The sequence below is a fragment of the Hetaerina americana genome, unplaced genomic scaffold (assembly GCF_022747635.1).
Source record: "Hetaerina americana unplaced genomic scaffold, ioHetAmer1.1.p SCAF_2, whole genome shotgun sequence".
Lineage (NCBI taxonomy): Eukaryota > Metazoa > Arthropoda > Insecta > Odonata > Calopterygidae > Hetaerina > Hetaerina americana.
In genome coordinates, this window is record NW_027286763.1 from 54,483,520 (window position 1) to 54,499,897 (window position 16,378).

The 16,378-nt window shown below is 36.4% G+C and overlaps 1 protein-coding gene across 1 annotated transcript in view; it reads right to left on the reverse strand.

Annotated features, from left to right (window-relative positions):
* Window positions 1-16,378, reverse strand: part of Patr-1 (Protein associated with topo II related - 1) — a 38,872-nt gene that overhangs the window by 14,527 nt on the left and 7,967 nt on the right. Inside the window, exons 5-9 of the mRNA XM_071585003.1 lie at window positions 14,666-14,887; window positions 7,073-7,537; window positions 4,763-4,856; window positions 3,928-4,243; window positions 51-309 (exon numbers count right to left, since the gene is read on the reverse strand). Coding sequence (XP_071441104.1) covers window positions 51-309; window positions 3,928-4,243; window positions 4,763-4,856; window positions 7,073-7,537; window positions 14,666-14,887 — 1,356 coding nt within the window. The remainder of the gene's footprint in view (window positions 1-50; window positions 310-3,927; window positions 4,244-4,762; window positions 4,857-7,072; window positions 7,538-14,665; window positions 14,888-16,378) is intronic.

The following is a 16,378-nucleotide window of genomic DNA, read 5'->3' on the forward strand; positions in this document are numbered from 1 at the left end:
ATGTCATTGACAAGAACTATAATGTTAAGATGAGAACAAAAGGAACTCACTGTGTAATAATAGTCATCCACATATGGCCTATCTGACTGCAACTGCATTCTCTGAATGTTGAGAAGAAACTGTTTCTCCCATTGTGTCATGAGACCAGCGTATTCATCCCATTCCTCACTGCCATTTAGATGGTGCAGATGAGGATGATGACCACCTAGGTGGCCATGGATAAGATGAGGTGGAGGATGATGATGGTGTTGGTGAAACTGCTGCTGGAAATTACCAACTGCATTCCCTTGTCGACCAGCAAAAAATCCCCTGAACAGAGAGAAGATATTATCCAGGAGCTTCACAAACATGAACTGAAGAGCTAAATGCTACACAAATGGTGTGCAGAGAGTGAACTACATTATTAACAATAGGATCAGGATGAGAGGTCACATTTTAATGATAATTGCATGTCCCCTAATCTCTCTGATCACAGAAGGACACAACTTTTGAGTTTATAATACATAATTTATAAGATGTTCATGATTAAACACAGCAAAAAGTATGAAGAACTTCACATACATTATTTCTAGGAGTTGGAATGCAGAACCACAATGGTGAAATGTAATATGTTAGGCTGTCATAATGGGTTCAGTGTTTGGGTTCCAATTTTGCCACTGAATATTTTTGTCTTATTGACCTTAAATTTTTGATGATCTTCTGTTTAAGTTCAATTATAAGTCAAATATTGTTTCAATTATTTTCCACCAGATGAATGGAACATTTGGAGTTTACCTATTACTGTTTTTTCCACTGTGAATTTTTTCATATTTTATTTTCCAATTGTACTGTTTTTCATTTTCATTATTGTATTGTCTAGAATGATTGGTTTTGCAATTACAGAAAGCATGGACTGGGTTAGGCAGATTGTATGCTGGCCTTCTTACCAGGTGATTTGAGTCTTCTCGCACACATTGAGTAACATAGATATGAATAAAGGTCATAAAATTTGACATTTTCACATCCAAAAAATAGAGGCAGAAGAAATTAATTATGACTGATGACCACGGAGTTCCACTAAAATCTGCCTCTGTAAACATGGTCCTCCATTTATTAGGGATATTCACACACTACTTTTAAAAGTTTTTTAAGTGTCTGTGCCGCTATAAACATTCCCAAAATAAAGAAATGATCGCTGATGTGAATCCTTGTCAGGCTTCTTTAAAAAAGATCATCATTTACAGGGAAATAAAACTAACATAAGTATAGGATGTACACACATGAAAATAATAAGAGTAATTTTGAAATTTGCACATTAACACAAAAATATATTGACCTAGAGTGATAAAATTCATACATATTTACTTTTAATAGTAAAATTATTATTCATTAGGTATTATAATTACAAAAAATACCTATACACTACACCCATCAAGGATTATTATTGATGTATCAGTAATACACAAAAGTTGAGTGAATTATAGATGCATACACACTTCAAATCACAAATCTTGGAACTTGTTATTTTAGCTTTGATTCTATTTTAAAATCAGCATTGAAATGGATTTGAGATTTACTTTGTAACTCACAAAAACCCATATTGTATGATTGAAAATCATATGTGCAATGAAGCTTCAAGTGCATCAGAAAAATCATAAAAAACAGATATTTAGAAAATATGTCTCCTTAAGAGAGACTCTGAAGCTTTAAAACAAAAGCAGAATTCGTAGTACTATAAAAAATTATTTCAATTTTGAATGATTTTCAAAAATGATTAATGATGAAGTAATTTAACTCTGAAGCATTGAGAACACAACAGCAGCACAAGCTTAATAGACTCCTGGCTTTTGAAATAAGTCATTAAGTAGTAAAAAATTTCCTATGGGTCACCACTGAGAGAGAAAGCACCTGCCCCTTCTAGTAATCATAGATACAGCAAGGTGGAGGGGTAAAGGAGAAAACCTGGCATACTGATTTGGCTTTTATAGTTTCCAATAAACTTATTGAACTACCCTATAATGGAAGGACTCACGATAGACACATCGGCTCACGGTTTTTTAAAGCCAAGGAGATCAGGAACACACTAAGGGGACCTTCTGACCTTCAGTCAGGTGATGGTCTTCTATTAGTGATCACAGTAATGTGTATGGCAAAATGAATCCCTAGATGTAATAAGTATTCCCTCAGCAGGGGGCACCCCACTAATCAAAATTTAATCTAAATGGCATGAAATTTGTAGATGTTGGTGAAGAAAATGTTTTACCTATGCACTTAATCATCGTGAAGTTATGCTGGCTCGATGAATCAGGAATTAGGACTGAAGACTTACTGATCTACTTTGCATGGATAAGATTGCACTGATGTGATCTGTGGGTATTACTTTGCCCAAAAAATGTTTCATGTGAAATGGTGCAATTCACATCATTTGTCTATTAATCATTGAAGGGTCTCCATATTGAGTAACCAGGAACGAACCGAAGTAATAATTTTTTATGAGAAAGCAGCATTTGGCTAATGAGGAATGTGTTTTCTCATCAAGACAATGCACCAGCTCACAAATTTGCTATTGCAATCACCAAAATTCATGAATTTAAGTTTGAATTGCTACCTCATGCACCCTATTTTCCAGATTTAACCCCTCGGATTATTTTCTTATTGCAAACTCGAAAAAATGTCTCGGAGGTCGGAGATTTTCCAACGTGAAGAAGTGATGCCAGCAGTTAATGGCTGTTTTGAGGAGCAAGAGAGTTATTATTATAAAAAGGGTATCTAACTTATTGAACATTGCTGGGAAAAGTGAATAGAGCTGAAAGGAGATTATGTTGAAAAATAAACACATTTTTTTCCAAAATTTTTGTTTTTTCTTTGTTGGGTTGGGTACTTCTAGGATTACCCTCGTAGATGCCTTACACAACATATTTATCACAAGCTTGCTAAGTAAGTTACAGAATCTAGAATATGTAACTGCTTTAGGAAGGCAGGATTTTATGCTGATTGTGATGTAGTGCCAGTGCCAGTTATTAGCTATGCCAGTTATTTAGGATGTTAATGATACTACAATGACTTCAGTAACTAAGCTTATTGAGGTGTAAATTCTTTCCTTTTCCCGCATTTCACACTTTTTTCTTTGGTCCCTAGATAATCATAATAAGTGGTTTTACTGCATGCATGAAAACCAAAGGTCATTTGTTATTATGAAAATAATCTTGATTTTACGTTACACTGGTATTGATGGTCCCCAGCTGTTATGCAATATCAAGTTTCTACCATATAACCCAGAAAGTAGTCTTAACCTATAATTCTAAACATAAAATTTTACAAGATCTGAAGGAAAAGTTTTGAGAGAAACTTGGTACCTTAAAGAGAATACCACCTTAGTTGAAGTTTGACAAACAACTTAAAATAATATCATAAGAAGACTGAAACAATATGCTTCTTTAAACCTTATGCAACACCTATGAAAAAAATATGTATTTGATGAGGTTTAGGGGAATAAACTGTTAAGATTATAATAAATATAAGAATTCGATCCCCAAGGAAGGCCTTTACTATGGAAAAAAGGAGCAGAAGGATTCAAAAGAACAACCTTGTTAATTAAAGGCCATTTTTGTGCTGTTTTTCCAATGGAAAAAATTATTCACCTTTTTTGATCTTTGAAAAGGATCAATAAATATACCTCTAAGTTATTTGTAATTAAGTCAATACAATGGGCCACAACAGCCCATTTGTTTAGTTGGTGATTTAAACCAATTTTCCAGCAAGGAGATCAAATCATTTTCCCAAATTCATAAATTACACACTAAAATTTCAAGATTAAAAATCCCATTAGGTTGCAGTACAGCAAAATTAGAACAGAGAGTCCTCAATACATCGGAGGGAAAATAATACATTGGTATGTATACGTAGAAGAAAGTTTTGCTCCCTAAGTGAAATACTGGAAACACTTACCGATGCTGCATTTGTTGGTTAGGAATAGGATATGGAGGATGCGGGAAACGAGGCATTTGTCCATTGTGACCTGGAGGGAAGCCATGAGGCCGTCCGAAGTCTGGACCCACCCTATGCGGATGAGAGTGCTGATGGAGTGGATGGTTAAAATTGGGCAGCACACCACCCTGATGCAAATGATTAGGATGTGGCACTCTCGAGCCAAGCCGATCAGAGACCCTCATGGCATCCAAAAAGCCTTTAGATGAATCACCTCGCTGCTGTGGTCCTCCATCTTTGGACATGAATAGAAGCATGTTGGCAGGACCTCCTGTTCCTGCAACAAAGGAAAGTAATATAGAATAGTTAATATGATTACGTGCATTTATAGCAAGCTGGGACCTAATCTAACAGCCTAATGAAATGATAATCCTCTGCCACTTCTGATGAAAAATTTTGTGATGCATTTAATAGCTGTTAAGCGAATAACTTAGTGTTTCCGGGTTATAACTGTGAAAAAATTGAATCCAGTATTGATAGAGGTAGAAGACAAAAGTATGCAAGTTTTAATGAGCTATAAAACTGGAATAAATTAAGAAAAAGAATAAACTTTCCAGACCAAATGATTCTGATTGCACTACTTGCAAACCAAAAAAGTTACTTAGAAGAATTAAAAGGTATTAACAAAACTAGAGAATGATTAGAAAATGTCCACTTGCTGTGACAAGAAATAGATTAATTTGAAAATGTTCACCATGATATGTTAAAAAATGCTAAGATGAGAATAAAAGTTTAGGATAATTGGATAAAAAGAGAGGTATAATTATCTTTAATCAAATACACTGTTACTACTCACCCATCAGCCTTTGGTTTTGAGCAATGGCTGCTAGGGGTGGTTGAATCATTTGCCTAACAGCCAAATCAACTATTGACAATGGGGGAGCTGAAGCCTGCCCAAAGAAAGAAGGAATTGCGTAAAACAAATATTTTGATGGAACACTGATACATTCTAATGGATCTAAATATAGAACTATGAACACAATTTTATTTAAAAAACAAGAAAGGGCCTAATATAGGCCATTCTTTTAACATTCGTGCTAAACCTTTAAAATAGAGAGTTAAAATTTGGTGAAGTTAAAAATTTATATAGTACAACATATTGCTATATTAAATTTCATTACTCCTTTAGAAAGCCAATAAGTTTTGTATCATTTACAAAGAAAATACATATATAGGAATAATGTATTTAAAATAAAAATTTAAACAAAGCACACACATTGAAAATTTTCAACATCAAACCAAAACACACATGCAAAAGCACTATTTCCCATGCAAACCCATATGAAGACAGTAGGAAAATTAACAGAGAAAATTGATAAACACAGTAGTATGCAAGCACAACAAAATGATTCATTAGGGCAGTTGAGATAAAGCAAATTGACTTTAATTCCCAATCCCAATATATGCAATTCCATACTGTGGCAGTATGTAAGTTTGTAATTTAAATAACAAGAACTATCCATGTTGTGATAGGTAACTTGTGGTTGGGAGAATAAAAAGAAACTCTAACCCTTTACTTGAGACAATTTTAAGTTCACATTTCCTTAAAGTAACGAAGATGCATACATAAATAAGTAATAAATTTCTTTGTATGACATGCTGTATAATAAGCAACAAGGATGCCATGGATGATGTCTATTTTAAGCATAACTGAGGGAAGACAAAACTAAATACATTTTTTATGCAATAAAAAACCATCAATGACATTCAGTGATTCAAAAATGCATAACAATAGCTGAAAGGTAACTAAAATATGAGGACAGTGACCTAGCTATTAAGAATCAACAACACATCACTGTCAAAAGGAAGAATGGAGCCATGAGAATTGATAATTCTTACACATATACAATACTTAATTCACAAAAACAGCATTTAAAAATGTAAAGAAGAACTCCCAAGGCACCAAAAATGCATGTTTGTCAGTTATATTTTATTTACAATAAGGCACAACGGAAGATCAAAAACATAAACTTAGGAAATATGCTAGCATTATGAAGCACAAAATGCAGCAGCAAAACAATATTGTTAAGTAAGAAAGGTATGCTGAAAGTAGTGGTGAGTATAACTCAGTGAACGTAATGTCTAGCTCTAGGAGTATTGTGTGTCAAGCATCAAAACTTCAGATAGCTGGAAAAACATAGTGTGCATGTGAAAACCATAATAAAATATTCATGCAATCGTGTATTTATTAATGACACAATAAAACCTTGTCTTTTAGAAATTAAAGAGCCCAAAGCAAAAATTGGAATTCAGGATAGCAAGATGTCTTTAGTGCAATCATGGGTTTCTTATGGTTTGATTCATATAAACTGTATAACTTGGACAATTTCACAATATCAAAGAATCTTTTATGAAATAGAGCCACTAAATCATCATGTGATAAAACACAACGTTTATTGCTGATGTGTCAAAATATAAATAAAGAAAGAGTAGTCACATTAATAAGCTTCAACAACACTGGACCCTTATTGAGGTAGTCAAAAGTTGGTTCAGCTGGCTTCCATAGTGTGCTGACCAATAACTGTGCATTACTGAGTGTTTTACAAATGAGAGTTTTGATTAATTAATTCTAGTCAACAGCATCACATATCATAAAAGAAATTTTTAAGGAAGCCCAGAACCAGAACTTGGATGGATAGTAGTGAACTGTCCAAATCGATTCAAGTTAAAAGTGGATGCGATTTATTTGTCATTTATGCTCTTCTACAAGTTTCTTGCACCTGATTTCCTGAAACATTTCACCATGCAAAAGCAGCTTAACTAGTGAACTAGGCAATACCTTGAATAAATATACTAATCAGTTTCTAAAGTCAAGTTCTAAAAAAGACAGCGGTATTCAATTGGCACAAATTACAAATGACATGGAACGTCTTGGTTGTAGCTTAACTACTTAGCCTAATGAAAGCTTCCACTACTTTAAGCACAAATATTGTGTACTGACCACCAGTGCCTCTGTATACTTTCAAGATAGAAGTGAAAATGTGTTGGTTGAACCAGTAAAAATGTGTAATAGCAATCAGAAGACTTGCCAAAGCATGCTATGCTCCCTTTTAGCTCCCAAGCATCAACAAGAATTCAATGGTGACATCAAAATTATGATCCAAACCTGGGGTGGGAGCATTGCTGGAGGAAGATTTCCTGGGAGGAATGCGTGTGGTGGGGGCGGGATGCCAGGAGGGTGTTGCTGGTGGGGGGGAATGTGATGGGGCAGAGTTCTCTGGAGGTTGAGTGGTGGCCTGTGGGTCGAAAATGTTCTCCCCATGCCGACGGGGGTCACCACTGGTGCTGCTGCTGGTGTCGGGGTGAGGGTTGAGGCCGACAATGTAGTGGATGGGGGGAGAATTGAGGCAGGAGAAGCAGATGATGTGGGAGCGGTGGTGGTGGTCTGGGATGACACCGAGGTGGAGGTCAGCTCCCTCTCGATATCCTCCAGCAGCCACGCTGCAGATGGCTTCGGCAGTGGACCAATGGGGCCTCCCAAGGGACCAGAGGGGGAGGGGGCACTTTGCTCACTCTGCCCGTCCCTCCCGTGGAGAAGGTGACGTTCCAGGTCCTTCACTGTCCTTACGCTCTGATCACATAACAATCACAGAAATATTTTTGTGAGGTCCCCCAAAACAGTTTCCTTGATAGGAATTGTTTCAAATCAGAAAGAACATATCACAGGAAAACTCATACCTTAAAAAAGGTACAGTAAAAATATTAATACATTACAAATATTTAAATATTCAGATTACTCCCAAGACCCAAGGGTAAAATTTTTAAGACTCCAGAACAGTGGTTTACAATGCATATTTAACATCGTCTATGGTGAGCATAGGAGTCAATTATATTTAAAATACAAATGGATAAAAATAGAAAAAAGTTGTAACTCCACGAGGCAAAATTCTTGCATGAAATAATTATAAATAAAGCACCTTGTTATCCTTCCAAAAGTATTATATTTAATGCTAATGGAGAGAAAGGGTGGAGCCACAAAACTGAGGAACTGTACACCCTTCCTTTTTATAAAAATGACCATGATAAATATTTTTTAGTCATCTCATATAAACTATGAAAATCTGTACCCAAGGATGCATCAAACGAAAGAAAGAACATACTTTTCCCTAGGATTATTCTGTGGAAAAGTATGTCCTCTCTTTCATTTGATGGATATAAAAAATTTCCACCTAGTGAATCCTGAAGTTTTATTTGAGCCCAAAGATTTAAAGCAAGTCACAATACCTTAAATGCTAGCATGACTATAAATCCACAATCATCATCAACATGAAACCTGCATAAAAATGTCTCTCTCTTCAAACGTAAGGTCAGCATGGGGATTCATTTCCAGTCCAGTAAATTCTTCATTTGCTTACAAATTATATATTCTTTTGATACTGGGTCCGTACAATAAATATCGGGACTGGTTCCAAAAATCAAAATTTATCGCAGTTATCATTACAGTTACTTAATAATCTTCAAAATACATTCCTCCTGCATTAATACACTTAGTTCAGCACGCCTGCCACTCGTCAAAAGCCCACTGGAAGTCTGTTTCCGGAATACTGTTCAGAGCCTTTGTCGTTGCTGCTTGAACCACCTCGTAGAGTCAAACCGATATCCTTTGAGCTACTTTTGAGCTTTCCTTTGAGGTTGCGCGTTGTTGAGAAAATCTTCATATTCCTGAATGCAGTCCAAAATTTCCACCTGTGACAGTTTTTGTTCCTCGCTCAAGACTTTCAGCACCAGCTTCACACACACTTTCTTAATTGCAAGACCCTCTGTTACAATGGTGTAGACGGTTCTGACTGAAAGGCCGGTCTCCTCACTGATAAGGGTGATGGTTAAATGCCTGTCAGCATCCAAAACTTTTTTCACTTTGGCCACCTGAGCATTGGTTTGAGTGATCTTCGGGCATCTGACGCAGCGCCCATCCTTGACGAGCTTCCGGCCTTCCTTAAACATTTTGTGCCACTCAAAAACTCTTGTACAGCTTCAGGCATCATCCCCATAAGCCTGCCTGTTTAATGAGTTCAAGGGTCTCTGATGTGGATTTCCCGGGTTTAACGCAAAACTTCACAGCGTAGTGTTGCTTGATGGTGCGCTCCATGCTGGCGTGACGACACCACAAACAATCACATGTCACAAAAATCCACCTCCTGTCTCAATGCATGCCCGGAGGCAACTGAACTTAAGCGCGCCTGAGTGCAGGGGAACACCTCTACTGAGCCAACTGGTCAGACCCCCACCCACCTCTCAGCTCAGGCTACAGCAAACCAGTCACGATACTTATTGTACGGACCCTGTATGTTAAGGCCTTGACTGTATAGTTGCCAAACCAAGAGCCAACTGTAGACACTATTCTCCACTATTAGTTATTACATTTTGTATTGATTATTAAATCGAGTTATCATACTTACATTATTTCCTGCATACAATCCTAATGATGTTGCTGGAAAAAGTTAACGTATTTGTCTATGATTCCATTGTGACAAAAGTGTAATGATTATGTTGTTTAAAATATTCAATGGGAATTCATTCCTTCTCCATACTGTAAATATTCTTATTCTTACTTCTAAGTAAATACTGGGTGATGCAAACATCGGAAAACTATTTTCACAAAAACAACCAATAAATAAAAAATAATCAATTCACCATCATGGAACTGAAAGGATATAATTTTTAACATTAATTTGATTATGACACCAAATACGGATACAAAAGAGAGCATTGTTGAATACCTACAAAATCTTTGAACTTAACACTACTCTCATGGAATAACATGGCCACTTATAGGTTTATACAAAATCTTATCTCTGATCCACTTAAAATACTAATCTACAACATGATTATCAAATGTGCATGCGTAGCAGGAATACTGTCATTTTCATATACAACCTTAATCGACCCACAAAAACCCATTTACTGAATGGGTCCAATGATCAACTAAGTACATACATGAGTCTCTATGTATTCTAAAGATGAAATTCTGTCAACCAACAGATTTCACACTTCAACCATAAAATATTTACATACGTGAACTGCTAATAAAAACCATATTTTAAGAGCATATTCTGGAAGCTGTTTGAAATCACAGGTATTTATAAAATGGGGGAATTCCTAATTTTGTAATGTGCTTACAGGTGTGAGAAGGTAAACAACAATATTTATATGAATGAATTGCATCCTATCTTCCCGAGTCTTAATATTTTACTAAGGTCTCAGGAATGCCTTTTAATGAACCATTTCCATACAAAGTCAATTGCTAAAACTACTTTAAAATTTTGGTCAATAGCATATAATTATTGGTTAATTGAACTTGCTCAGTCCTAACAATCTTCTACAAAACAATGATACATTTTGGCACATATAGGCAATTGCTATATTTAGGCTCATCCTCGAAGTACCGGAAAAATATGATGAAATCAAATAGTGTAATGCAGGCATTACTCTAGCAGGGTGTCTAAGAAACGGATTGAACAGTTATACTACCCTTACTATCAATTGAAAAAAGGTGAAAATTACTATAGCACTTATGCTCCTGGCTTTATGACAGAGTTTTGGAAGGTTATTCCCACATCTTTACAATCAAGAGAAAAGATAACCTATTGATCTTGAAAACCTTTAAAAATTATAGCCAGCACACTCTTTGAACTTAAGAAACCTCTTGACACTATGGGACATTTTCTTTAAGCAGTTACCAGTGCTGCTATCATTTTATTTTTCTAATGAGCATCAGCCTAAGAGCCTAATAATATCTACTGCAATAGAACAAATCTAGTGGTACCAGAAAGCAGCATAAAAATATCATTCTTACAGCAAATTGTACGCCTATATTTAGGCATGCCATTTCTTTCAGAATTGAAATTTTCATCCTTCTTTGTGCCATATTGCTAATTATATTCTTCAGCCTATACCCTTTTCCTACTCCCTACAATCCCCAGTCCCATTTACAATTTTCCAAATGGAATCACACATACTAATGCCGACCCTGATGGTGGCGAGGTAACTTCCTCGTCTGCCATTCCAAGGGTCGTGGGTTCGATTCCTGCCTGGGTGTGTTTTCCTCCACCTAGCGCTTGGGTCTTTGGAAATGTGACCATTGTCATCACTGATGCTAGTCCAATGTAAAGGTCAAAATGTGCTGTTTTTGGACTAATGCTAAATAACTAAATACTATGCACATAATCAATGAGTTATACTATATTTTTTACTCATCTATAAATTCTGAGTTGATATGAAGTGTTTTATCTTGATTACGATGATGAATGACACACACACACACAAGACAATAAAGTATCTTAGGCATAAATCACCATTGAATTCAGTTAATTTAATTCACACAACCAATGCACAATCACCAAAGATAAAAATATCATAGATAACATTCTTCTTCTGCTAGCTATGTCCCAGTTGACAGATCTTGGTACAACATATTATTTAATTTCAGCTGGATTTTGATTGACTTTAATAGATTTAAATATCATAAAACACATTGAATTTTGATCAGAAGCTGAAAATTATATGAGAAGTACATTTGGATATAAGGAAACTTGACAGGAAGTTGAACAATTATAATCCAATACTGGGCCAAATAGGAAAGAACTTTTTGGCAAGCAATAACTACCTCATAATCTAGGGTTATTCAGTCATTTGGCCAGTTTACTTACGGTTGACTTCCACCCTGCTTGTCCTGAACAATAACTACGAACATTGCATTTCAAATATAAAACATCCTTTTCTAGAGGGCCTCAATTGCTTGGAAAGCATTTACAGACAGCAAGTATTGCCTGTGGTAGTGGAATACTTAATGATGAATTGATTGTATTAACACGTTACGTAATTTAACAAAGTGAATTAAACGTACTGTGGTAAGACCTCTCATTTCAAATTGAGAAGTTGCACATTTTATTTTTCAAAATACAAGGGTTTCATTACATTTACTGTATGTTTAAATAAACAAATTTGCTTTTATTCCTCATTTCTTTATAAAATGGCTATATTTAATTTTTTAAACATAATAATTCACTTTTTTTTATCCCCCCAATCCCATTGACCTCAATTTCTTTTTCATTGCAAAATTTCATGTTTTTACTGGTCCCCTGAAATATATAAATTTTAGGTTTAACAGTAATCTTCACTGCACACCCCCAAATAATGCTCATGACAAAATTAGACAATTTTAACTTCGCAAAGGAACAAATGTTTTCAAACTTCTCAGAATACAATGTCATTCCACAGAATGTGCAAAAAATGAGATAAATAATATGGCCTAATCTTTCACACACTGAAAAAAAGAGTAAACTGATGTGTCAGCTGCTTGCCTACAGAATCAGCAAACACTTCCAACTCAAGGTAGAAGGGCCAAATACTAAATTACCCCAAATTATTTAAAGTTAGGATTCAACGTCTACGAGGGAAATGTTTCCACTGCCACCTGATGTTCTTGAATTAAAGGTGCAAAATGATCACATCTAGTGGGCAATTTTTGGCCAATTCATTAGCATTGAGTAAAATAAATTCTTGCAAAAAACATTTTCTGAATGTAAACATAGAGAAGATATCATCTGATGCATATATCATGCAGAATCTGCAATCATGAAGTTGCATTTTCAAAAGGAGTTAATTTTAAACTATCATAGTACATATAAATTTTTATTATACTCGGAAGTTTAATATTTTAAAACCAAAATTCACCCCAAAATTAAATGATATAAGCCACTATCAAATTAAATGCATGAAATTCTTTTTTTTGACATTGATTAATCTCTCAAACAAATCTCTCAACAAATAACTAACCTATACTAGAGATTTAAGTAATTTGGACCATGCCTAATGCATTTTTAACAGAAATGAATTGCCATTAGCGTAAATCTGGCAACTTCCTGGAACATGACTGTGATTTGCTACAGTCTTGTTCGAGGCAGTGCACTAAGTGGGGTCACTTGCAAGAAAATATGGCTCAACAATGGTTTGAAAGTAGTATACTACCTTGATCAAAAAGTTCCCGGAATAACCACCGTGTGCCGCTCCCAACGTTCCGATTTGAGTTCTGTTTTTTTTGTTAAATTGGTACATCTGTTGTTGATATTCCCTTTAAATCTTAGTGTCATAACTTGACATTTGCAAAAGTTACGTAGCCAAGAGTACATCTATCTCTGTGTGTGTTGGCGATTTTTTACAATTTCAGAAATGGATTTAAATTTGCAACAACGAACTTGTATTAAATTTTGCGTAAAAAACGGATTTAGTGGCGCACGGACGTTGGAAATGTTGGAAAAGTGTTTCGGCAACGATTCTCTAAAAAAAACGGTCGTTTACCAGTGGCACGAGCGGTTCAGAAGTGGTCGTGAGTCAATCGAAGATGATGAACGCAGTGGTAGACCATCGGCATCGAAAGTCGGTGAAAAAATTGATAAAGTAAAAGAAATGTTGGTCAATAACCGCAAATTAACCATCAGAGAAATAGCGGAGGACTTGAACATTGCCTATGGATCCGCCCAAGACATTGTGGTTAATGATTTGGGTTTCCGTCGTGTAGCAGCAAAGTACCTCAATTTCATGCAAAAAAGAGACCGTGTTGACGTCGCAAAAGACATGATTTGCGAGGCTGAATCCGATCCCACATTCATCAAAAGGATCATTACTGGAGACGAGACGTGGGTTTATGAGTACGACACGCAATCCAGACATCAGGCAAGTGAATGGCGTTCACCAAATGAGCCGAGACCAAAAAAACCACGTCGTTTTCAGTCAAAAAAGAAGGCAATGCTGACGGTTTTCATGGATTACAACGGTGTAGTGCATCATGAATTTTTGCCAGAAGGCCAGACAGTAAACAAAGAGTATTATTTGGGCGTTATGAGACGTTTGCGTGAAGCAATTCGCCGAAAGAGACCAGAAATGTGGGCAGAAAACTCGTGGATTTTGCACCAATGATAACGCACCGTCGCACAGTGCTATCATTATTCGTAATTTTTTGACGAAAAATGCAACAAATACCATCCAACAGCCACCGAATTCACCTGATTTGGCTCCCTGTGACTTCTTTCTGTTCAATCGAGTTAAAAATCCATTACGGGGAACGCGTTTTAGCAGCCGAGAGGAAGTAATGGAAAAATCGCAGGAAGCACTGATGGACATACCGAAAACCGAATATAAAAAATGTTTCGAGGATTGGATCAAGCGCTGGCATAAGTGTGTTGCAGTCGATGGGGATTACTTTGAAGGGGACAATATAGATTTAGATGAATAAACTTGTATTTTTAATTTTCTGAATAAATTCCGGGAAATTTTTGATCAAGGTAGTATTAGCACATAAAAAAATTATGAGTGATGAGGCACCGCCTATGTGAAGTCAGGTGTACTTGATCAAACAAATAATTCTGTGAGAAATTAATATGATAGATTAAATCTTGCCAAAAGATTTTGATTTCTTATCTTTTCATTCCTGCAGAAAAGTACATCTTTCCTTCAGCAATATTTTGCCTCATGAATTCACAATTTATATCAAGGTCAATTTTAATCAACATAACACTGCTATGGTATTAATCAGACTGTAAACAAAAGTATAATATTGAAGAGTAATGTTTAACTTAGCATTCAGTTACCTTACAAAAAATTCTGAATCTTGAGACAGAAGAAAATGAAACAAAATGTGGCATGACTATGAAATGAAAATGATATTGCATCTTATAAATTAAAAATGCAAATAACCTACTGGTATTAAACTGGAGAGGGCATTTCCAGAATCCTTTGCAGAAGAAGTTTGCAAAACAGCTGGGTCCCATATTGTACCCGAAGCAGCTGGCACTGTCATAACAGGTTGGTGTTGTGGTCCCTTAGACAGCCCACCGTTCGACCATAAGGAAAATCCTGATGGTGCAGAACTACTGTAGCTGCCATCAAAGTTTTCCATTTGCAATGGATAATTCCGTGTGCCCTGAGGACATAAAATGTAAATTAGCAATCGTAAAAAAATAATGCACTGAACTGTCTTCAGGGAGCTTATTGAGTGAATTGGAGTAGTAGTATTTAGGGGAGGCGACCGACAGCTGAGGTCATTTGTGCCATAGGGGATGGACAGGAAAGGATGAAGGGAGGAGAGAAACCCATCGTCAGCATTAGCCTACTCTTAACGAAAGGCGCCAAGGGGTCAGCAGCTTAACATCCCATCCGACGGACGGCGTACTCACTCTAAGTGCCCTCCACAAAGCACCTCAAGTAGAAATCGAGATACCTCTGAAAAATATTCAACACCGCCGGGATTTGAACCCGGGCCCTCAGGGTGGGAAGCCACACCATCTTGATCCCGTGAATTGGATTTCTAATATTAGTCATTAAAAGAAACACCACATTTTTAAACTTTGGAGGGAAAATCTGACACAAGGACGTTTCCAGAGATATGAATTCCGTTGATTTAAGCAATGAAATACATTGGTCAAATGATACTCAAATTAAAGTTGTTACTTTTTCATATCTCATGTGCCTGAATCTTTTTGTGGATGTCATTATTTCATTTAGCATGCTTTCAATAAACCATTTTTGATAATATACACTTTTTTCCAATATTTTGGTTAAATAAACTTGGCCAAGTCTTACTACCTTGATCAAAAAGTTCCCGGAATAACCACCGTGTGCCGCTCCCATCGTTCCGATTTGAGTTCTGTTTTTTTTGTTAAATTGGTACATCTGTTGTTGATATTCCCTTTAAATCTTAGTGTCATAACTTGACATTTGCAAAAGTTACGGTCGGTTTTCGGTATGTCCATCAGTGCTTCCTGCGATTTTTCCATTACTTCCTCTCGGCTGCTAAAACGCGTTCCCCGTAATGGTTTTTTAACTCGATTGAACAGAAAGAAGTCACAGGGAGCCAAATCAGGTGAATTCGGTGGCTGTTGGATGGTATTTGTTGCATTTTTCGTCAAAAAATTACGAATAATGATAGCACTGTGCGACGGTGCGTTATCATGGTGCAAAATCCACGAGTTTTCTGCCCACATTTCTGGTCTCTTTCGGCGAATTGCTTCACGCAAACGTCTCATAACGCCCAAATAATACTCTTTGTTTACTGTCTGGCCTTCTGGCAAAAATTCATGATGCACTACACCGTTGTAATCCATGAAAACCGTCAGCATTGCCTTCTTTTTTGACTGAAAACGACGTGGTTTTTTTGGTCTCGGCTCATTTGGTGAACGCCATTCACTTGCCTGATGTCTGGATTGCGTGTCGTACTCATAAACCCACGTCTCGTCTCCAGTAATGATCCTTTTGATGAATGTGGGATCGGATTCAGCCTCGCAAATCATGTCTTTTGCGACGTCAACACGGTCTCTTTTTTGCATGAAATTGAGGTCTTTTGGCACCAACTTTGCTGCTACACGACGGAAACCCAAATCATTAACCACAATGTCTTGGGCGGATCCATAGGCAA